This window comes from Rosa rugosa, chromosome 1 (assembly GCF_958449725.1).
Source record: "Rosa rugosa chromosome 1, drRosRugo1.1, whole genome shotgun sequence".
NCBI classification, from domain to species: Eukaryota; Viridiplantae; Streptophyta; class Magnoliopsida; order Rosales; family Rosaceae; genus Rosa; species Rosa rugosa.
This window is the reverse complement of record NC_084820.1, coordinates 28171037-28196532: the sequence shown is the minus strand read 5'-3', so window position 1 is coordinate 28196532 and position 25496 is coordinate 28171037. Positions and strand designations below refer to the sequence as shown.

The 25496-nt window shown below is 37.8% G+C and overlaps 1 protein-coding gene across 1 annotated transcript; it reads left to right on the top strand.

The window, feature by feature from the left end:
- The first annotated feature begins 8661 nt into the window (after positions 1–8661).
- Positions 8662–11186, top strand: LOC133725516 (uncharacterized). The gene is made up of 3 exons (XM_062152801.1): positions 8662–8704; positions 9176–9477; positions 10568–11186. The coding sequence occupies exons 1-3, from the start codon at positions 8662–8664 to the stop codon at positions 10688–10690; spliced, it is 468 nt and encodes a 155-aa protein (XP_062008785.1). The 3' UTR covers positions 10691–11186.
- The last annotated feature ends 14310 nt before the right edge of the window (positions 11187–25496 follow it).

Here is a 25496-nt window from a genome sequence, read left to right as displayed (position 1 = left end):
ATTTTTATGTTTAATAATAAACGTACTAAAACTCATGGTTTTTGTTATAAACTAGAGAATAAGAGAGAGATACAATAGAGAAACAGAATATAGGTGGAGGTAGAAGTGTGTGTTTCATTCTCATTAGACCCCTTTATATAGGAGTAGTGTTTACATCATAAGGACATAACTAATGAGTATTTACAATGGACAACCACATATATATAATATTTACAACACTCCCCCTTGGATGTCCACCAATTTGTGATATGGTGTTGGACGAGCGTAATGTTGCCTCGTCAAAAACCTTGTCAGGTAACAAAAATCCAGTGGGATAAAAACAACCCTAGTCGAAGGAGAAAAAGAGTGCAACGCACATATGTCCTAGGTAGCATAATTTTGAATGCTCCCCCTGATGAGCTCCCCCTGATTGTTGCAAGCTTCAATCATGTATGTAACAAAATACATGCACCATGCATGTATATTGGATATGGTGTGTCGATTATATAGGTGAGACTATGTGTGCTTAATTTGCATAAAGGGGACTCATCATGAATTGCAATTCCTGCAAAGTTTAGGGCAATACCAATAAAACTATGATATTCTTAATGAATCTTATCTGACATGATAAGAGTAGAACCAATTTCATATGCTCAAATTATAGATAAAGATATTAGTTAAAGAATAACAATATAAAGGAACAACAATTGAACATTTACCTTTATCCGAGCATTGAAATTCAAGTATGACATACTTACCATAAATATCAATTAGTGTATTTGATAATTTCATATAGGCTTAATATGAGCTCTAGATAAATTCATAACTTCGGGGAAGTTAGAATATGTTGCAACATTGTGAGCATGATTCAAATTCGATTTCTTAGTATTTGTCATAGTACTCATTGAGGCAATAAGTCACATTGACCGTAATTGAATGAGTATATATGAACTTTAGACTTTTTGATTCCATGAGCGAGCTTTAAGCTCTTTCACTCATTCATGGACTTGCCTTTGGCAATATGAATCCATTAAGGATTTGAGTAAGCAATATGCTTATAATGACACATTTTGGGATTTGCTTTTAGCAATTTGCCTTTAAGAGCTTCATAATAACCATGACAACCTGCAATAAGCCTCTCGTCAATATAACAGCTATATGTAACACTGTACTTATAGAAAAGTTGTCATTTAGAGAAGAATGATAATCATATTCCTCTATAAAGAGAGATTTGTGTCATAGTGATTCCAATTCACTGGAATGAACACCCTCTTGTATTTTAGGGGTTATAAAGTCCAAATATTTCATCACGTTTCCAAAAATCAAATTCATTGGAATTGCCTCTTTCTAATTTGGCCAATAGTATAATTTGTCGACACAGCGAAACGTGGTATAGTATACAGCCCTTGATGACATTTAGTAGCTACTATAGATGAGATATCATCAATGATCATCAATTAGAGATCTATCACACATTCAAAATATATGCATGCATTAGCTATAATAAGCTTGATTGGTATCAAGTACTCATAATTCCTCTTTTAGGGAATGTATTGTCTCTCTATGACAAATTAATTAGAGAATGTGGATCTTTGTATAACCTCATGAAGAGCGTTATAGGGCTTGTATAATCTTCCCTTATAGGGAGCTTGAAACATTGGACTTAGTGGATATATTCCACATAAATTCACGCCGTTACATTAGTGTTTCCTCCCCCTAACGGCGGGAAAACTATCTAATTTGACCATTTGCACAATATGCGTGCAAAATTTTTGGATTTATGATATCTATTGGGGGTGGCGAGCCCAAACCAATTTTTAGGTCAAAAACTTGTAGTTAATGAGTCTCACTTTCTCAATTTCTCATCATTGATTGAGGATTTTTCTTAAAAATAAAAATGAGACATGGTGGATAAGAATCACACACCAATTCATGTCATTTTTCATAAACGATATTTCTCCCCCTAATGGCGGGAGGATTGTCTCATTATAGTGACAACTCGCAACTATGCGATAAATTATAATGTCCTTGTTAGGAAGGTTTGCAACTATTGTTGTATTATACAACAATGTAAAATATGTATGTAGATGAGTCTACATGACATAGTAGATAAAATAATGACTCATTGGTCAAGCCAAAATAATTTTCATTTGGCTCAATGAAATTTTTAGTTCATGACACAGTATACTATACTTACAATATAAGTTAGGTGAAAATTTCATCACCAATACATGCAATGATATTCCATATAGGTAACATGATATGAGCTCAGATGGAGCCATCAATCAAGATCTGCAGCTCTTGAGATGATTGTTACCTTAGCTTTTTGAAGCATCAATTATGAAAAATTATCAACAATTGCAATGGATCATATCCATAATTGCATTATATGCAAAACAAATATGTTTGTCATTATGTTTATCATAAACATTCATAGTTCAAATTGAATTTATTGATGAACACGTGGTTCATATTATTGTTTGACACTGAAAATAAATGTGAAAATTATATACTCAAATTTTGAGTCTGGGAAAGTGGTCCATATGGGTATAAGCATATAATCTAATAATAATTGTAACGTCCCGTATCTTAATTTACCTGTTTACTAGTCATCTGGACGGTAAACGACAACTATTTTCACTTTTTACTTTGTTTCGATACTTTTAGTGGCCCTAAAAGTTGACTTTTTGTTCGGGTCAAAATTTGAGAAAATTTTCTTCACAAAAATTGTAGAGGACATTAAACCGAGTCTGTGCATATGTGGTACGCTTAAATCCGAGTTCTTATACGAAAGTTATGGCCAAAATACTAAAGTTACTGTTCACGGTAACTTTCTATATATATAGAAAGTTACCAGGGTAAGTTTCCATTTCGGGAAACCTACCCCCTACCCCGACTTTCTCTCTCTTCCTCTCCCTCTCTCCCCCGCGTCGATCTCTCACTTTTTTCTCTCGATTCCCCGCCGTCCGGCCAGTTGGGGACGAGTCACAAGTCATCACCGGCGCGCCTCATCCTCCTCCACATGCTAGCAGTAGTGGGTCACGGTGATTTGGCCGGAAAAGTGGGAATCGACGGCTTGAAGAAAACTGTAGCAGATTGGGGTTTTCCGGCAATTCTTCCGATTCCGGCCATATCCGACGATGAAACCAAGTGCAATAGGAGCGCCTCGAGCCATAGAACATTTCCCCTCAAGTTTCTAGCTCCAATTCTCAGTGTGGAGATCGAATCGAAGAATTTTCGATCCTAGGGTTTGAAGAATTTTCTGGGTTTTCTTCACCGGCCGATTTCAAGTGGTTTAAGGTAAAATTGGAACTTGTTGTAGTTTAGAAAAGTGTTGGGCTTGTTGAGATGTTGTTGTACATGGAATTTGGTGGCCGGAGGTGAGGTGGCCGCCGACGCGTGGGGCGCACGCGCTGCCACTGTTGGTGGCCCGTGGAGGCGAGTCGGGTAGGTTTTTAATTCCTGTTTTAGCCCAATTAAATCCTATAAATGTTGTGGAGCTTGTATGTGAAGTTTGGTGGAAATTGAAAGAGTTTTGTATCGATTGTGTAATTCCGAAGTTTGGGATGTCGATCATTGAATTACGAGAATCCGACCGTCAGATTTCTCTCGGTTCTGCCCTAGAACCTTTAAACTAATGAGTTGGTATTAGGGGTGAAGTTGGATTAAATTGGAAAAGAAATTGGAAGTTTGAATTAGGAGGATAGATATTAGAATCGTATTTAATCGCCGAATCGGTATTCACGAATTATATTTATGTACAGGGCAACGTACCGAGCTATTGCTCGACGAAGGAACTCGTACGCGTGATCACCTAAATAGTACTGTGAGTGGACTTTTGTTTTAAATAATGATGCATGCGCTTATTTTCTTGAATTAATGCTTTATTTAATTAACATATTACTTTTCGAGCATATGAATTGATTTCGGAATTTGATTTCGGTTTATCTCGTGGATTTGCTTTCAATAATGATTTTCAGAGATTGATTACGATTTATCTCGGTTATGACTTGCGGATCTTAATTTGTTATGCTCGGATTCGAATTTATAATTTATGTTGATTTTCGACGAATTATTTTTCCGAGGTGATCTCCGGAATTTCATATTTATTTTCATTCGTCGATTTGAGATTTCTGAAAGATTTTTCGAAATGGGATTTCGATGGAATTATATTTCTTGTTTATTTATCGACTTTCGGTTTTGGCATTGGGAATGCCTTATTGATGATTCTTGATTCGGTTTTGTTTTTGAATTGCGATTTATAACTTGATCTCGCCTTTCTGCTATTGATTTGAGATACTTTTGGCGTGTGGGACACGTCGATGATATTTTCGGCTTACTGTGAGAATTTGGGGAAGCTTTATGGATTTATGTGGTTTTCGGATTTTCTTTTGCCATACTTTGGGTGACTATTATCATGCTAGCATTGATGTCCGCCTTTGTGGCGCTGGTTACTGTCTTTGTGACAGTAATGCTGAAACCCAGTATCCTAATCGCTACACTTAGTGGCGTGTGGGTATATAATGGGAGTATATGGGAGTACTTTAGCCTGGGAGGCTATCACCCGAGCCTGGAAGGCTCATTCGTATGGCTATCTTCTTCCCCTACTTATTATATTATTTTTGACTAGCGGGGCTAGCCCGATTTTTCCCTTAACCAGCGGGGCTGGCTTGTCTTTACGAGATTCTCGATTTTAAAGATAAATGTTTTACCATTGTTGCATGCATTGAGTTTTTAAAGAAATAAATGTGGGAAAGTAGAAAATCCTTTTTCTTTTCAATTATTTATTTTTGTCCACACACGCTAACGTTTTTATGTACTTTCCCCCTGGGCCCTTCGGTTTCAAATGCCCAGTTTGCAGGCGAAATTAGTTGAGGTTGGGCGTACATGGAGTTGAGGCATAGTCAACAGCATGGCTTCCGCGTTTGCCTTTGAATTAGGTTTTCCTTGTTTACCTTTCTATTAGAATTGCTCTGATTACCTGTGGGATTAATGTTATTCAAGTTGCGTTTTGTGTTATTTGAATTGGACGATGTTGTGATTTGGGGAGCAGGGTGGCTCCAGGAGAATAAGGATGAGTGATTTAGAAGTGTAAATTTCATTTCTACAGGTTTTGGGTAGTCCATTTTTAGGGGAAGTTCTGTCAAATTTTTGGTAGAATTTCTTCTAAGGTGGGCCCCGCAGGGCCACTTCGGATTTCAGGGGGAATTCGAGGCTGGTCCTGTTAATAATACAATGGAGGATCATAACCTCGTCAAATTTTATATTGTACTCAAAGCATTGGGCTCGAGTCTTCACAATTAGAAGCTTGTTCTAAAAGTGGAGTGAACAGAGGTTCACATATACTCATAAAGAGAAGGAATAAAAGTCCTAACATAAATGGAGATCAAGAAACAAGAGGTTTCGATCTATTTGATTGTATAACAATCAGTGGAGGAATTTTAAGTCCACATGTAATTGGATCAAGAAAAATGTAGTTTTGATCTCATTATAAATTGACAATTGATAGGAGCACAAAGTGTGACATTTTTAATATGTATTTTCCCTCATTTGGTTAAGTTATTCTCTTAAAATTACTAACTCTAACATAGTTTCTATTTTTAGGTACTTCAAGGTCAGAAATGGAGAAAAAGAGCAGAAATAAGCATAAATGAAGGATAAGTCATTTTAGAAACTTTCCTCTTTCATTTTAGGAAATATTTCCTATTTTGTTTTAGGGAACTTTCTTCCTTTGAACGTTCCTATTTCTGATTTTCTTGTTTTGAAGAGAGTTCATCCCATTGAGAACTCTTGACTGATGAAATCATGGAAACATGAAGGATAAGATGAAGCACAAAAATAAGGAGAAAATGAAGGAAATTTGGAGGAGAAATCACCTCTAGATGAATGGCCATGATTGCATCACAAGATAGGAGGATTCCACTATAAATAGCAGCAATTCTTGACTCCGAGATCATCACTTCTTCACGCAAAATTCAGTTCATTAGCCTAGCTCTCTTCTCTCCAAAACCCTCTCTAAAATTCAGAAAAAGCCTCTTGCCATGAAGAGCTTTAGGACTTCTCCAAGGCTGTTCGTGTTCTTGAAGGCCTAGCCCTGTGTTCTCTTGACGTTCTCCAAGCTTCCTTGAAGATCAAAAAGTGTAATCCATGGCCCTTATTTCTGTTTTCGTACTCTTTAGTATTGAATTTTAGATTTTGATTATGAACTTTGTTATTGGAGTTGGATTTTTGTAAAGAACGAGTTTATGTTAGTAATTTCCAAATTCATTTCTTTATGTTCTTGAGTTGTTTATGATATCTCTACAATCTGATTACGTGCCATCCTTTTATATCTTTAAGCATATGATTTTGGTTGAACAATAATGTTAATCTGCAGGTTAATAAAGCCAAATTTGTGTTCTAATTCACCTAATCGTTTTAGGGCAGAAATTGAAGTGGTAAAGACTATGCTCAATGGTCGAGATTATATGCTACATGTTTCGTGCGTTTGTAACTTCTTATGGATGCATACATTTTTGAATTCAGAATTCTAATTGCAATTAATGATTCATATTTAATGTTGACGGATGCTCTTCAGTATTAACGTAATGTTTTATATGAAATATTTTAAGTTATGGAGTTTTCCTAACTTAGGAGATTAAAAAGAAGAATTAAAGTGGTACTCGATCTCTTCAGACTTGTACTTCAAATTCATTTATGATATTTAGTGTTGGCACGATTTTAGGTTGTATAGATTGAAACAACTCGTTGCATGTTGATATGGTTTGAAAATTCTGATTTGAGTGTGAAGAAGTCGATCATTGTAGATAGTTTTATTTGTTTCGTTTTTATTTTAAGTAGATTAGGAACCGAATTTCAAAACCCCCATTTTATTCTTTTATTTGTTAATTGACCTTTTTGTGTAGGTGTCCCCTACAATCCTCGGACTGAACGATCCCTACTTATCCTATACTGACAACTACATTTTGCAGGGTTAAATTGTGAGACTATTTCAACTGTACCAACAATGAGAACTACATGTTCCATATGCCAAAAATAGAGGGGTACTCATATATAATATTTACAACATGGTTTTCTGGTGAGCAAATCGATCAGCCAATGCTTGCCAAAGCTCAAGCGGGCTTTTCACTATAAGGCACTCATCTTTTAGGCTATTGTCAATATAATGATGCAAGAAAATCACAGCCTTAGCACGATCTTCCACAGATGACTTATTGTCAACTTTGATGGCTCTCCAAGGTTGTTAGCCATAAGGTGAATTTTGGCATCAAGAACCCAACTCAAATAGTTATTGCCAGAAATTTCAAGAGGATAAAAGTCCAATTTTGTTAGATGCTGCGTCATCTTCTACAAAGAGAAAAGACGAGATATATCAGGATCCATAATTATTAGAATAGTATGTGCTATGAAAAATGATAGAAAAATTCATATACGAAACAAAGGTTTCGAAGTGTTCATAAATATGAACAATGGATCCCATAGGGAAAACACGAGAAAAACATTCGTGTGATGTCTATAGAGCCATAGTTCTAAGACTACTCGGTCAGCGGACTCGAGTCTTGACTATTGGAACAATAGTTCTCAAAGTCGAATATGAAATATAAATCTCAACAATTACATTATATAACAGATACATACAAATATATGTAAATTGTTTGATTGCATAAAAAAAAAATTGATGTTCATATATAATAGGAACAAAGATGATAAACATGAAACCCATATATCTGTTATGCGATAATATAAGATATCTATGTTATGTATGAAGCAATTCTTTGAGAATGAGAGAAAAACTCATAGATCATTAGCCTAGGTCATAGGCAACTATGTTGCACCATAAGGCTTGCGGATCATCATCGAGTTCAAAGAAGAAGAAGAAAAATAAGAGCAAAAGCGTGCTGATAACGTGTTATAAACTAGAGAATAAGAGATAAATAGAATAGAGAAACAGAATATAGGAGGAGGTAGAAGTGTCTGTTTCATTCTCATTAGACCCCTTTATATAAGAGTAGTATTTACATCATAATGACATAACTAATGAGTATTTACAGTAGACAGCCACATATATATAATATTTACAACAGTTTTTACTTTTTCACTTTTAATAGTTATCATTCTCCGCTTTAGGATTCAGATCGATTCAACGGTGAGTGACACAAAATCTTTAGTCACCACTACGTGACCAAGAGAAATACAACCAGTGGTGTGCATGACTTGTATAGCAATTTCGGTGCAAGGCAGGGTTTGGCTGGTGGTAGTGTGAGGTTTGTCTGTGGAGTAGACCCAACATTTATGAACTCCATCGATGAAGCAGTAGCGCTGGTCTCCAGGCACATCGTAAGGCTTCTGAATATGGTAGTAGGACCGGTTAAAAGGGAGGGAGACAAAGCCTTTTGTAGGAGAAACATCAAGTCCCCAACTCCATGCCAGAGCAAAGTGTTGAAGATTAATGAGCTGAAATATTAGATAGCCCAAGCAGAAGAAAGCTAGCGAGTGAAAAGAGTTTGCCATTGTACAGATACACCAAAATAGGTTTAATTTGCATGATGGGTTGAGATGGGATATATAGGGAGTTAGTGGGAGCTGATTATTGGATTAATGAAGGGTAGGACTGCATTTTTATTTGATTTGCAGAAGGAAAGTGAAAATTAAGCCGTATGATGACATTTCTATCATCCTAAAATGAAGGAAGATGAAGTGAGGGTAATCATGTACTGGTCATTCTGTAAGTTTTGAGGAGATCAATGTATTGTATGCCGGCTGGATTTTATTGAGACTGTCGCATTTGTTCAAATTTTTATTTTTAGTTTCTAGAGAAGCTTCTAATTTTTCAGGTAGATATGTATATGTATATGTGTATATATATAGGTGTGTGTGGGTGTGTGTGTGTGTGTGTGAGGCATCTCTTTTTTTGGCCTTTTTTAAGGGATAGCCCATTAGATTCACTTTTCGATCACATATTCACATCTCAACAATTCAAATTTTAGTAGAACATCTCTACAAGTTTTCAGCTAAATTAATAATCATTAAGGCATTTCTGAAAAATAAGTTTAATTTTAATTATTGTGCTAAACTATTTGTTTAAATATTGTTTATATATATAGTGTAGAGATGATTTTATTTGTTTATGGGTTTAAGTAAATAGAGTGTAGTCCAAAGTATTTGGCCCAAAACTCAAACCCAAGTGGCTTAACAGCTTATAGAAAGAAACTCCACGACCAAACTAGATCAAACAACGTTCTAAACTCAAAGCTTTGTCCCTTCTCTTCATCGCCTTCCTCACCTTCAGATTCTCCTCCATCTGATACACCAGCCACCGCCTTAGGAAAGTACAAAGGTCATAGCTGCCGCCATGGGCAAGTAGGAGGTGTCAACAGCCTTGGCAATCAAGTTTCAGAATTGGTGATTCCTCAAAGCTATGAAGCTAGAGCTGGAAACCCTAGAATCAGGAGCTGGAACTCTAGAAATCTGGAGGTGGCGAGTCTAGTACCTATATGGGTAAGATTTCAATTAGAATATCCAATTTTTCTTCTGTTAGACCAATCTTGCTTTCTACGTTTTCACCTCCTTTCCAGATACTATAAATAGGCTGAACCATCTATGTTTTCCATACAGTTCCTTGAGTTGCTAGATACATAGATTAACAAGGGAGAGAGAGAGAGAGAGTTTTGGTATCTTAGAAGTGGAGGAGTAAAAAGTAAGGTGTAATTCTTTTTCTGATTTGATAAGTTCTTTGTTGGTTCTGATGGTTAATACAATTTGGAAATTGGGTTATGTTTCTGCTTTAAATATCCATAGGCTATTATAAAACCTGGGGATTCATGATGATAGAAGAACTTGCAATAGATATGAAATTCAGTTAGGAATAAAGTTGTTGTTACTGGAACAGAACTAATTATTTTCTCATCTTTTATTTGATTTCACTAGTTTTCTGGAAAATAGTTTATATCTTTGCTTTGAATTTATCCAAATTAGAATTTGAAATCAGTTTGCATCTGGTTTGTTGTTTCCTTTAGTCATTAGAGTTTTTGGAAGACATAGAATAATAGAATCTGACTTGAGAAGAGTCAAGAACCAAGTAGGAAACTTATGCAGTTTTAAAGTTGAATTTAGAAAGCCTTCACTCATCCTTTAAAGTCTTGTTGAAGGTGTGGTTTCTTTTCTTTGATACTTTAGAATGTCTATTTTCAGTACTGGAAGTTTTACACAAATTGGAGTTTTAGAAAGTACATTAAAACAGAAGAGGTTAGCACACAGTAGCAGTTTCTGCAGAAAAATGTGGGACTGTAGCTGAACTTTAAAAATTCATAACTAATTCTCGAAAAATTGTTTTCAGGTGATTTAAACTCTGAGAGTTTCTTTAGGATGTCATCTACAAATCGTTAGAAGACCATGAAAACAGATTTTAAATAGATTTGTACAGTTTTTAACGTTAAGGTCACTGGGTCAGAAAACTGCAGTATTGAAGTTTGTCAAGTAAAACCTGTTTTGGTTAAAATAACTCACTGCTCAGATTTTCATAGTATTTTAGCTGAGTTTTGCTTTAATTCTTTGTGTGTGGAACTAATGAATTCTATTCTTGCAATAGGAACTTGTTTTCATCCGGATACTTAACGTGAAAATCGATCGAGGTAGGGGAAAAACTTGGGGAGCCTCTATGTTTGCATTGGATGGTTGTTTACATGATTGCATTGGATGGTTGTTTACATGATTGTATGCATTTATGTCCTCTGTTTCTCCTTGGTTGGTATGGCTGAATAGTGAACACACTTATATATTCAAAGTATTTGATGCATCAATAAGACATGAAGTATAAGGGTGGTGATGGTAATGTGAATTTGCTATTGGAATAACTATGTTGATAGTTTATCTTTTGCGTAGTTGAGTCTATAACCTCAGCAGGTACCAGATCCCAGGTATGCCCACTTGTTAATGTGCACTTAGTATAGGATATTGAAAGGGTAATTCGGGACTGGTGAAAAGGGAATGGATAAGATGACTAGCAAAAGAGGGTTAGGGGGATTGATTTTTTTGGGAGGGGGTAGTTCACATTGTTGAATACTCTGAGTCACCTTCGTGGTAAAATACATGGTATGGGACATGTAGACTCGGTTTATTTTGCAATGTGGATTATCGGGAATAGATAGTAGTTGCATCCATTCATTATTGCTATTCTAACTATGATCTTCAAAGAGGTTTTATTCTCCTACTGGGCAAAATGTATGCTCACCCCTTTTATCATTTTGCAGGTGATGGATATATAAGTTTGAAGTTATTTCACTGCAAGGGTGTTTTTAATAATGTGATATACATGTGTGTTAATTGTTAATCATGCTTGGGTTCCTAGACAAGAACTTGGAGTATAGTTGGTCTTTTGTTGTAACTGTTGGTGTAAACCCCTCTTGTAATAAAGGTTGTGTTTCAATTTCGGAAACTTGTCGAGTGTCGTTCTTTTCCAATTATTCGTATTTCGATTTGGGAAATTTATTTCCATGATTGGAGTATGAGTTGCATCTCAAAAAAAAAAAAAAAAAAAAAAAAATTTGGGATGTGACAACAAAGTTGGTCTGTCCATTGATTTAATCTGGTTCGATGCCTTAACGATCATCAATATGGCTGAATTTGCAGAAATTATCTATACATTAGGACCTAAAATCTGAATGGTCGAGATGCCAAAATGCGATCGAAAAGTGGGTCCCACAAAGAATCCCTTAAAATGGCCAAAAAAGGAATTCCTTAGCAGAATATATATAGACAAACCCAATTTTTCCAACCTGAACTAGTTTAAATAAACTCATATAGACCTAAACACTGAATGGTGGAGATGTGAATATGCGATTGAAAAGTGGGTCTAATAAGGTATCCCTTAAAATGACCAAAAAAATGGATCCCTCACTAGAAGAGCCCTATATCTATATATATATATATATATATATGTATGTGTGTGTGTGTGTGTGTGTGTGTGTGTGTGTGTGTGTACAGTCCTTCTTGGCTAAGGATGTCCTTACCTTAGCTTAGGAACGGATTTCAAGTTTTTGACCACTTTTCAATTACATATTCACATCTTAACCGTTCAGTTTTTAGGTCCTAATGTATAGATCATCTCTGCAAAATTTCAGCCAAATTGATGATCGGTAAGGCTTTCAAAACTGCAATTTACAATAATGAAACACGAACGGTTCCGGTTTGACAGATTCGGTTCGTTCATTGGTTTAATCGAGTTCGATACCTTAAAGATCATCAATTTGGATGAAAATTTGCAGAACTGACCTATACATTAGGACCTAAAAACTGAACGGTTAAGATGTGAATATATGATTGAAAAGTGGTCAAAAACTGAAAATCCGTTCCCCAAGGCTAAGGTAAGGATATCCTTGCCTGAGAAGGACTGTATATGTATATACCCGCCCATTCTGAAGCGGACGTCCGCACTATAGCGAAGTGCGGACGTCGACACAGCTGAGGCGTTCCAGGCGGCGACGGCGGCGTGCGGTTTGCAGGAGGGAGGCCGGAGGCATCCCGGACGGTTCTGGGCAGCGTTCGAGGTCGGAGGAGGTTGGGGTTGCAGGTTCTGGGCAGCAACCCGACCTGCAACTGCAGATTTTCTGCAGCGAGCTGCAACCCCGTCGCCGGTGACTCCACCGACTGCAGACCGCTCCGTCCGATCCTTGGCGTCTGTCCGGCAAGCCCCGTCACTCCGTCGCGCCTCGAGCCGAGCTGCAACGTCGACGTCCGTACTTTAACAACAGTGCGGACGTCCTCTTTGGAACGGTTCCGTATATATATATATATATATTAGTTTGATATATAAAGCAAAGTAACATCATTACAGTTGCTTAGATGTAGACTTTGTGTGCCTCATGAATAGCAGTTGTATGTTACAGTGCTTAGTTCATTCCAATGCAGCACCACAATGTAGAGGATTCCAATCGAACAAAAACAAGCAACAAAAAACCAAAAACTCTTTGCATTTATGTATGTATACAAGCATCCGCGTAGGATAATGTTCTCTTACCAATTATCTGATACGTGATCAAATTGCTACCCATTTCATCAAGAATCAAACTGATCCATATTGATAGTGCTAGAATAAAGTGGACTTAACATTATCTAATTCATTAAGTAAATGGAACAATTGATCTAGCTAAATAAATAACAAGAAATATGTAATTATAACTCTAGTTCCAGTAATCTATCGAGATGTATATCTCTTGATAGAAGTAGGACTCTCATTGATTATAACCTGATTAACATAAAGAATTGTGATAAACCTTAAGTCTCCTTCTGATAAACTTGAAGTAGATTTAAGACTCCTTATGGGATGAGTCCGAGGATAAAGTTTTGGCCAATATATAAGGAGGAGAAAGTCCCTATGTTCAACACTGCCTTTTGCATACATTTTCAGTCCCATTTTGAAGCATAAAGTATTGAAGCATAGAAGACTTTCCTCCATAGTGAAGCTGGTTTTTGACCCTTGAAGATGTCTGCCACGATGAATGCTCTTGGACAAGCTGTGGCTGCTGAGATTGAAAGTATGAATCCAGGTGGTTATTCCTAAACCGACTAGGAAAGCTTCTGGTGTGCTGTATAATTTGTTTGGTTCTTGTGCATGTGCTTTTGTTATGTGGTTTTGTGATCAATCTTGTGTGATTCATGTTTTCTAACAAATGGTATCAGAGCTTAGGATTTTCACAAAACGCATACTTCATGAACCATTGTTTTATTTAAGTAAAGAAAACAATAAAACCTGTATGAGAAAATAAAATAATTTTTCTTTTGAATCCATAAAGTAGGCCTTAAGAAACATTTGACCCGGTTTTAGCCATTAATCCAACTCATTAAGAAAATAAGCCCAAAACTCGAATTCAGATTAAAATATTAAATGTTACCGTTAAAGTATAACGGTCATTTTAGGGATCGGATTGAGTTAGGTTTTGTTACTGAGATTGAATCCTCAGTTTAGGGGATTCAAGACCCCACTTTAGAGATGTTGGATTACCAAACGGGTTAAAATTTGTTCCTGTTTTCAATTTTGCTTCCGCTAAATAATTATTGCAGCGCTGTAGCAGAGGCCAAGGTATTTTTATGAGAATCAAAAACTTGCGTTTCAGTTTTTACATTATGGAAATGGTTGTCATATGGATTACTGTTTAGCATATGGAAAGGGTTGTCATATTGCATATCGTGTATTGAATATGGACTGATGCTTCAATTGATAATGAATGTATGGATGTGATGTTCTTGATATGCAAATGCATCTGTGATTGATATCCTTGATAATTTTGATGCCTTCAATTGAGTATGAAATTTAAAGCTGACAAGAATTGAGTACAAGAAAATATAGTACAAGAATCTAGGCAATGGTATAAGAAGTTTGACTCTGTGATTTCATTATTTGGTTTTACATAAAACATAGTTGATGAATGTGTGTACATGAAATAGTTGGAAATAACTTCTTTTTTCTTATACTGTATGTGGATGATATTCTTTTGGCTAGCAGCAACATTAAGTTACTTAAAGACACCAAAACCTTTCTGTCCAATAATTTTGACATGAAAGATTTAGGTGAAGCCTCTTATGTCCTAGGTATTGAAATCAAGAGAGACAGAGCACATGGTTTATTAGGCTTATCTCAACAAAACTACATTTTAAAAGTTTTAAAGAGATTTGGGATGGAAACTTGTGCATCAGGTGAAGCTCCTATGACAAAAGGAGACAAACTGTCAAAGAATAAAAATTCTAAAAATGGGGGGAAGATGTCTGATATGGATAGCAAACCTTATGCTAGACTAATAGGCAGACTCATGTATGCACAAGTCTGTACAAGACCTGATTTAGCCTTTGCAGTTGGAATTTTGTCTAGATTTCAATCAAATCCTACTCAAGAACATTGGACTGCAGGAAAAAAGGTACTTAGATACTTACAGAGGACCAATCACACATGTTGGTATATAGGCAAGTGAAGCAACTGGAATTAGTAGGCTACACTGATTCAGATTTTGCAGGAAATTATCCAGATTCTAAGAAGTCCACATCTGGTTATGTGTTCATGCTTGCAGGAGGGGCTGTGGCATGGAAAACCATGAAACAGTCACTGATCTCTACCTCCACTATGCCAGCTGAATTCATAGCTATTTATGAAGGAATGTGTGAAGGATTATGGATTAAGAATTTTTTAATGCAGACCAAGGTTTTAAGCTCAATTGTGTCAGATGCACTTAAGATTTATTGTGATAATGAAGCTGCAGTATTTTTTGGCAAGAACAGTAAGGGGTCAAATAACTCCAAGCATATTGATTTGAAATATTACAGTGTGAGAAAGAGAGAGTAAAGCATGGTGAAGTTGTTGTTTTAAACATTGACCCAGAATCCCAACTTGCAGATCCATTCACCAAGGCCTAGTCAGTTGCAAATTTTAAGAGACATACAGAGAATATGGGAGTATTGTCTGGTTTAAGAGCTTGAGTTCAGTGGGAGTTTAGATTCATTTTTGAATTTTTATTCCTATGTAACAGTTCCAATTCAGTTTTTTTTTGTAAATGATAATGACTATTCATGCAATAGGTATTGCTTAATGTATGCGATTGACAGACTCGTAATGTATGCGATTGACATACTCGTAATGTGCGATTGACAAACTTGTAATGTATGCGATTGACATACTTGTAATGTGCGATTGATTAGTATAGCTATTATGTATTGCCTTTTGTATACATGATGTAACCCTATATAAACCTCATGGTGAGATGAATACAACACAATACAATTTTTCCAATTCTCTACAACACGTTATCAGCACGAGCCCTAACCACAAGAAAAAAAACCAAACCAGAAAATTCTTCAAAACCTGCCACTGCCACCTTCGAGCCTCACTGCCGCAGCTCCTAGCCCACGCTAGCCTCACCTGCACACCTGCCCCTGCAGCACCTACGCGCCCCTGCGCACGCATCCCTGCTGCCCCTGCAGCACCAACACACACCGACTGCATCCTTCTCTTTCCTGTGCACGTCTGTCTTCTTGCAGGCTCCGACACATCTAGTTTGGAACCTCAGATCAAACTATTTTCTTCATCAGAGTTGTTCGTCTCTGTCTCTTCCATCTGACCTCCGAATTTCAGCCTTATCGGAGTTATTTTGAGACCGGCACAACAATCAAAGTTAAAGCTGTTCAGAAGAGAATCTGCTTCGAATTTCAACACGTAAGTTTTGTAATTAAGGTTGCTGCTTTCTTGTATTTTAAATTCCTTTTATTTTTTGCACAATTTTGAAATATATGAACAGGATTTTGAGTATTTAATAAAGCGGAATTATGGGGATTCACGCTTAACGAACTAAGAGTGTTCGTATGAACTAAGAGTGTTCATAATGCTCGGACTAAGAGCGTCCGTAAGCATCAAATTGTGACCATATTAAAACATTATTGTTTGGTCTAATCCAAAAGAGATTCTTGGAAATTGTTTTCTTGGTAGCATAGCTCGGAAATCTTATTATTTTAGTTTTTGTGGAAGTTTAGCTTCGAAACTAATATATCTTCTCTTCTTATTTTCAGGATGTCGAATGAACCTAGACTCTACTTTCCCATGCTTGACTCAACAGGCTCAGATTACCACAGTTGGGTAACCGATGTTGAGAACCACCTCACTTCAAAGGGAATATTACCCATAATCCAGGCACCTAACCCGGATCGTGTGTTCGTGCGGACACCTACAAAACATGCTCAAGTAGTTATCTTGATGCGACGCCATATGGACAAGGCACTCAGATTGGAGTATATGTCGATCAAGGATGCAAGAGAGCTATGGGTAGCGCTAGAAGAGCGTTTTGGTAATGTTCAAGATTCCCTCCTCCCTGACTTGAAGGTTCAATGGAACAATCTGCGCTTTGCTGATTTCAAGTCTGTTGCTGAATATAATTCAGAAGCTCTTCGCCTATAGTCCATGTTGAGGTTTTGTGGACAACCTGTCACAGAGCAGGAGCTAATTGAGAAAACTCTCTCCACCTTCCCCGTTTCAGCCATTGTGGTATCAAAGCAATACCGCACTGAAGTCAATGCTGGACGGATCACGAGGTTTCATCAGCTTATCAATCTCATATCTGTAGCTGAGAAACATGATAACATACTCGTGAGGAATTAAAATTCAAGGCCCATTGGAACTAAGAGCGTTCATGAGGCGAATTATAATGCACCCAAAAGAGGGCGCAAGGAGCTGAACCCTAAGAATAAGGGATATGAGTGACGTATGGATCCATATAACCGCCCTAACCAGGAAAGAAACCGCAAGTTTGGTGCGGATACATGTGGTGGCAATGCCACACGTGGGAGAGGGGGTCGTGGCAACCCTGGCCGTGGTGGTGGCACCAACCCTCCTAGGGAACGCCCACAACGTGCACAATGTGCACCTCAATTAAAGGGAGGCAACCACAATGATGTGTGTCATCGATGTGGATCAAGTGAGCATTGGTTCAAGCAATGCAAGGAAAGCGAGCAACTAGCTGCAAGATACAGGGCATACAGGGACCTGAGGGAGCAAGAAATGTACCTTGCAGAAGAAGAAGAAAATGGTGGAGACGTCCATCTCACCATAGAGGACTTCAAAGCTGACGATGAAGTGCACAAGGATGCCGCAGACTTTGATTAGATTAGTCCTTTTATTTTCCAAAGAATTTTTGTAATGGCAATATGCCTTAGTCAATAAATGACAATTGTATCAACTCTTTCTTATGTGGCGCACCCAATAAAATATGATGTATAGGAAAGTCATTGAGATTAATGGTACTTAAGAGAGCCTCGCTCCACCAACATCTCTCTCTACTTTCCTGGTCATATTTGATTGGAGTTACCAAACGGTTAGAGTGACTACAATGTGTCTTCGTTTGATTTTATTTTGGATTAGACTTTTTGGGACCTTTGATGTAATCATTGGCTATCTTTATTAATAAGTATCGTATTATTATTCGATGTCATGGACATGTTTTAATTCCGAACTTTATTATTTTTCAGTATGTTTCCTGGAGAGTTGGAATGCCTTGTTGATAGTGGCACCACACATACTATATTGCGACATAGGCAACTATTTCTATGGATGACGCCTAGTCGATCTTCTGTGACTACGATGGCTGGACCATCACAATTGATTCATGGTCGAGGACCAGCTCAATTTATGTTGTCAAATGGCACAAGTATAAATGTCACCAAAGCTCTATATGCTCCTAGGGCTGGAAGGACCCTATTGAGTTTTAAAGATATAAGAGCCAATGGTTTTCATGTGGAAACACATTGTGAGAATGGACAAGAGTTCCTTTGCATCACCTCTAATGACTACGGACATAAACGAGTATTAGAGAAACTTATGTGTCGATCTAGTGGGTTGTATGCAACCACTATTCGAATTATTGAATCCAACCATATCATGAGAGATGACTTATGGGATTCTGACACATATAGGCTTTGGCATGACCGTTTGGGACACCCAGGTCGTGATATGATGATCTGTATATTAAAGACTTCACACGGACATCCATTTTTCAAAACGAAAAGAAGTCAGAACCGAAATTCTGTCCAAGGAAGGGCTAGCGTCGCCTACCCCTACGGCCCAAAAGTGGTATTGACGCCACCAATACCTCCTTGGTTCCTTTTTCTACTTCTAAAATCAATTGTGACTTCGTGGATCAACCGGATACTTCCCTGGTTGCTTCTAAAGCCCCTCTTTTGTTTTACAAAGCCTGCTCTTTAGCAAAATTAGGATCGAGACCATCTTATGCAAAGGACACTAAGGAAAATATTCCATTCTTACAAAGAATCCAAGGTGATATTTGTGGGCCTATTCAACCAACTTGCGGACCATTTAGATATTTTAGGGTGTTGGTTGATGCATCGACACGATGGTCACATGTCATGTTATTGTCCACAAGAAATGCTGCATTTGCTAAACTCCTAGCACAAATCATTAAATTAAGGGCTCACCACCCTGATCATCCCATTAAGTTAATTCGTCTTGACAATGCTGGAGAGTTTACATCAAAAACGTTTGATGAATATTGCATGTCCATTGGGATTGAGGTTGAACACCCTGTTCCTCATGTTCACACCCAAAATGGTCTCGCAGAAGCTGCCATTAAACGACTTCAAATGGTCGCTAGAGCATTGGTTATGCACACCAATCCCCCTGTTTCTGCTTGGGGCTATGCAATATTGCATGCAGCTGTGCTAATTCGTCTGAGGCCTACTGCCACTCAACCCTTTTCTGCGTCCCAGATGGTTACTAGATATGAGTGTGATGTCTCACACTTACGCATATTTGGGTGTACAGTTTATGTGCCAATTGCGCCGCCACAGCGAACCAAAATGGGTCCTCAAAGACGATTAGGCATTTATGTTGGATATGACTCTCCAACCATTATCCGCTACTTAGAACCCTTGACAGGCGATCTATTTACCGCTAGATTTGCGGATTGTCACTTTGATGAGACAGTCTTCCCGTCGTTAGGGGGAGATAGGAACAATAATGTTCAACAGGAACGACAGGAATTGTCGTGGTCTGTCCCCACTTTGTCTCATCTTGATCCCCGAACCGCACAGTCCGAAATTGAAGTGCGTAGAATTCTCGATCTTCAGAACGTAGCAGACTCTATGTCTGATGCTTTTTCTGATATCGCTAAAGTGACAAGATCACATATACCTGCTGCAAACGTGCCTGCAAGGATTGATGTCCCTAAAAATCATGGACATGGCGCCACCCCTAGGGGTATTGGGCATGGCGCCGCCACCACTAATAGTGATGGTAATGTGGCTCAGGCCGGGCTCCCAGCAAGGAAACGTGGGAGGCCCAAAGGTTCGATGGATTCTCGCCCGAGAAAGAAAGCGAGTTTAGCATAGAAAGATCCATTAATCATCGACATAAATAACCCGTCTCATGAAGATATTCTGGATTATGGTTATGTCCAAGAGACATCATTGGGGGACGCTCCAATGTTAGAACCAATTCCAGGGAATAGGGAGATCTCCATGAATTACACTAGTGTACATGAGACGTTGAATCAAGATTCTATTATCCTTGATGATATGTTTGCATATTCTATTGCTCAAGGAATTATAGAACACGATGATATCAAACCTCGCTCCGTTGAAGAATGTCAACGAAGAGTAGACTGGCCTAAATGGAAAGATGCGATCCAGGTTGAATTGGATTCACTAACAAAGAGACAGGTATTTGGGCCTATAACGCTGACACCCCCAAGTATAAAGCCTGTTGGCCATAAATGGGTTTTTGTTAGAAAGCATAATGAGAAAAATGAGGTTGTTAGATACAAAGCCCGCCATGTGGCTCAAGGTTTCTCACAACGCCCTGGAATCGACTACGAGGAGACATATTCTCCCGTAATGGACGTTATAACGTTCCGCTACCTTGTCAGTTTGGTAGTTTCCGAAAAACTTGACATGCAGCTTATGGATGTGGTTACAGCATATCTCTATGGGGATCTAGATTCAGGGATATATATGAAGGTTCCAGATGGACTTCAATTACCCAAGTCAAGTGGCTCTAAACCACGGAGTGCGTTTTCAATAAGATTGAGACGCTCACTATATGGATTGAAACAATCCGGACGGATGTGGTATAACCGTCTAAGTGACTACTTGATTGGGAAGGGATATGAGAACAATGAAATATGCCCATGCGTATTTATAAAAAGGACAAGTTCCGGATTTGCAATTGTAGCAGTTTATGTCGATGACATGAACCTAATTGGAACTCTAGATGAGTTAAAGGAAACTGCTAAGTACTTGAAATCCGAATTTGAGATGAAAGATCTTGGGAAAACACGGTTTTGTCTCGGACTAGAACTCGAGCACCGTAGCGATGAGATTATGATCCATCAGTCAACATATACTCAAAAATTACTAAGGCGCTTTAATGAAGATAAAGCAAAGCCTGTGAGTACTCCCATGATCGGTCGTAGTCTTGAGCCTGAAAAAGATCCGTTTCGTCCAAGGGATGAGGACGAAGACTTATTAGAGGCTGAAGTGCCCTATCTAAGTGCAATAGGCTCATTATTGTACTTAGCTCAATGCACAAGACCGGACATCTCATTCGCAGTAAACTTGTTAGCTCGACACAATTCTGCGCCAACACGCCGCCATTGGATTGGCATAAAGACAATCTTTCGATACTTGAGAGGTACGATTGATATGGGCTTGTTCTATCCCTACAAAGAGAAAAGAAATAACGGAAGTGTGGGATCGGACTCCACAAGGCAAAACACCACCTTTCGTGCTCCTCCTCCCCTCCATCAAAATGACAACGATGTCTTGATGGGTTTTGCTGATGCAGGGTATCTCTCTGACCCTCACAAAGGTCGCTCCCAAACGGGTTATGTCTTTACCATGGGAAGCACTGCGATATCTTGGAGGTCTATAAAGCAGACCCTTGTTGCTACTTCCTCAAATCATGCAGAGATTATCGCTCTACATGAAGCCATGCTAGAATAAATATGGCTAAGGTCTAAAGTTAGACACATTCGAGGAATTTGTGGTTTGAAGTCTACCACAGATGAACCTACATGCATTTATGAAGATAATGCAGCTTGTATTGAGCAAATAAAGTTAGGTTTCATCAAGGGCGACAACACCAAGCATATATCGCCTAAGTTCTTTTACAATCAGCAACAACAAACACTTCTAAATATTGAAGTAAATCAAATCCGTTCAGAGGATAATGTAGCGGAAGTCGTTACCTAAATCCACCTTCGAGAAACATGTGAAGAGCATCGGATTAAGAAAGTTATCTGAACTCCCATAATTGTAGAAATCAGGGGGAGACCTTGACATCAGGGGGAGGTATGATGTCTACATGTTCGATCTTGAAGAGTGAAGGACGTGTTGTGCTCTTTTTGCCCTTCGACCAGGGTTATTTTTGTCCCACATGGTTTTTGTTACCTGGCAAGGTTTTTAGTGAGGCAACGATCAAAGCGTCATCACTGAGTTTGAGCGGCACAAGGGGGAGTGTTGAAGGATGTCGACTACTCCACATTCACGTGCGTTATGTTTTTTTTCTCCTTTGACCAAGGTTGTTTTTTCCCACAGGGTTTTTATTACTTGGCAAGGTTTTTGACGAGGCAACTTAGAAGTGCATAGCAGAGGCAACACTATTGACATGGAATATCCAAGGGGGAGTGTTGTAAATGATAATGACTATTCATGCAATAGGTATTGCTTAATGTATGCGATTGACAGACTCGTAATGTATGCAATTGACATACTTGTAATGTGCAATTGATTAGTATAGCTATTATGTATTGCCTTTTGTATACTTGATGTAACCCTATATAAACCTCATGGTGAGATGAATACAACACAATACAATTTTTCCAATTCTCTACAACAGTTTTTGAATTTTCTAATATTTGTATTTTGCAATTGCAAGTTATAAATAAAGTTGAGGTATTTCAGAAACTGATTATTTATTTAAGGATGTTGTGACTATTCTGAAGTCTTGTTTTGATTATTTCATTTTGAGTATTGTGTGTTATCAGGTGAACTGCTATGCTTGCATAGATTTTCAGTTACATAAAACAACTCCAGGTTCATTGGTGTTAGAGGTTTTTGACAAGATTTTGTTTTATCAAAATCATTCTAATGGACTGTGAGCATAATGGCCTTACAGGTAGATATACTTGCCATATAGCTCTCTTGTTATCACTTAAAGCTTATGTGAATACAGTAGTTGATGTTAGTGGTTTTTAACCAATGTGTTTGTTCCAAACTTAGTTGGTTCTAAATTCTGCATTAGTTTCTGTGTTAGACCAAGCTGAATGAGATCTGAGTTTTTACATGTTTCAAGTGCACACTTCAGTTGTTGTTTAAGTCAAGTTATTGGTTCAATTGTTCAGCAAATAGACAATGTTAGTCCAAGTGGGAGAATGTTAGAATAAAGTGGACTTAACATTATCTAATTCATTAAGTAAATGGAACAATTGATCTAGCTAAATAAATAACAAGAAATATGTAATTATAACTCTAGTTCCAGTAATCTATCGAGATGTATATCTCTTGATAGAAGTAGGACTCTCATTGATTATAACCTGATTAACATAAAGAATTGTGATAAAGCTTTAGTCTCCTTCTGATAAACTTGAAGTAGATTTAGGACTCCTTATGGGATGAGTCCGAGGATAAAGTTTTGGCCAATATATAAGGAGGAGAAAGTCCCTATGTTCAACACTACCTTTTGCATACATTTTCAGTCTCATTTTGAAGCATAAAGTGTTGAAGCATAGAAGACTTTCCTCCATAGTGAAGCTGCTCGTTTCTGACCCTTGAAGATGTCTACCTCGATGAATGCTCTTGGACAAGCTGTGGCTGCTGGGATTGAAAGTATGAATCCAGGTGGTTATTCCTAAACCGACTAGGAAAGCTTTTGGTGTGTTGCATAATTTGTTTGGTTCTTGTGCAGGTGCTTTTGTTATGTGGTTTTATGATCGATCTTGTGTGATTCATGTTTTCTAACAGATGGTCTACCCACAAAACTCATACCGGTATACAAGAGAACTTTTCCCTCAATATGTATAAGGATACTCTGAAACCTTTGGCCTACTTAAAGTCATGGGTCACAAAGACTTTTGGACCAAAAAAGACCAGGGAGATTAGGAGACAAAAGCCAAAACAGTAGAGACAAGAACTTGCATTGAAGAAAACAGTAGGTGAAACTTGAATACGTTAGTATTATTATTCATTATTAAGTAAACGGAGGAAGTGGGGATCAATTTAAGTAGACTGGTACAACCATACGTTTCTAAGGCGGCAAAATTTCTTACGCTACTAGTCTGGCCGTCCACCTCCCCCAGAAACTTCCATATCACATCCCATAATTAAACACTTGCTACTTATTTAAGGCACGTACTTAACTCACAATCAAGCATGTGAAGGGAGCGATGAGCCGAAGACCTGTGGTATGTTGATTGTCTGAAATAACTAACAACGTGGAGTCATGGGTTCAAAATTTCTCACTGACATCATAAAATGGGTGGGGTTGGGGGCAAAAACAATATGAAAATAGCAATCGATAGTACATGAAAGCCAAATCTACCAAGACAAGGAGTTCCCCAGACCAATACCTGAATTCCTCAAGTCGTTTCATAGGCGGTGTCAATGTAATCCAATTTGATCAGCTCAATTTCGTAGGTAATATTTTGCTTGGGACAAAAGTCAAGCATCTCCTTCCAACAACAATAACTGCCATAAGTTTCTGTCTAGTCATGATAGTAAGAGTTATAGGTAAATATCACTTTTACCAAGATATTTACAACTTATATTGGTGCAATTTTTCAATCCATTTACATAAACAACTTATATTAGATGCGGCAGAGCACGTGCGGCTGTGAGATATTCACATGTGGGTTAACCTGCTCTAAAACCATGATAAAGTTATGTTTTGAGATTTCACATTCTCATCAAGTCTCCCATGAGTTGCACTCTTACAGGTTTCCATTATGACCCCAACTCCTACACGATCACCCTCTTTGAACTTCATCACGTTTTTCCCTGTTTTGGTCACAACTCCAACTCTTAATTTTATGCTTACAAAGTCAATTGAAATGCTTCACACATTAAAAAAGTAGAATTATGGAATATCTTGGGTTTCATTTGTCAAATATTATTAATTTATGATAACTTCATCTCCTTTGTAAAGAATCTAGAAAAAAAGATTGAGCTTACCTGGGTGGTACTCTTCATATATTTTGTTTTGGATTATTATCACAAATGGTACTTGAACTTATCTTCTATTTTATCGATGGTACCTGAACTTCAATTTTGATCACAACCAGTACCCGAACTTTTCGATTTCATTTTAAATGGTACCTAGAGCCACCTCCGGTCACTATTCCGACTAAAAACGGCATGGGAGGCAATCATAGTGATGATTTTTTAGTAATAGACTTGCCTTGAACTTGTTTTTTTTTTTTTAGATTTGGCTTTTTTGGCCGGAATAGTGACCGAATGTGGCCTTAGGTACCATTTAAAATGAAATCGAGAAGTTCGGGTACTGGTTGTGATCAAAATTGAAGTTCAGGTACCATCGATAAAATAGAAGATAAGTTCAGGTACCATTTGTGATAATAACCCTTTTGTTTTCTATTGAAACTAGTCGTACTACAAACATGTTGATCTACCTTCCAACTGATACAGTCATCAAAATATAAAGCCCTGCTTGCATGCAAATATACAAGAAGACAGTAAATTTCTTTTTCTTTCTAATAGTATTGGTTTATACACTTTTATTCATGAACAGAATGCTATATACTATCGATCAACGTCCACACTTTCTTAAAACTTTGATGTGTTTCCAACGAGACTCCATGTAATTGGAGTCATTCATCTAGGCATAGACACCACATTTGAAAGCATGAGAGGTTTCTCCACGACCATCTACTTCGATTTTGAGATATCTGTTGGAAAAGTGTGGCTTAGATTAGAGCCCTTTGGAATCACACATCAGAAAGGTGAAGAGTCATCCTTGGGTT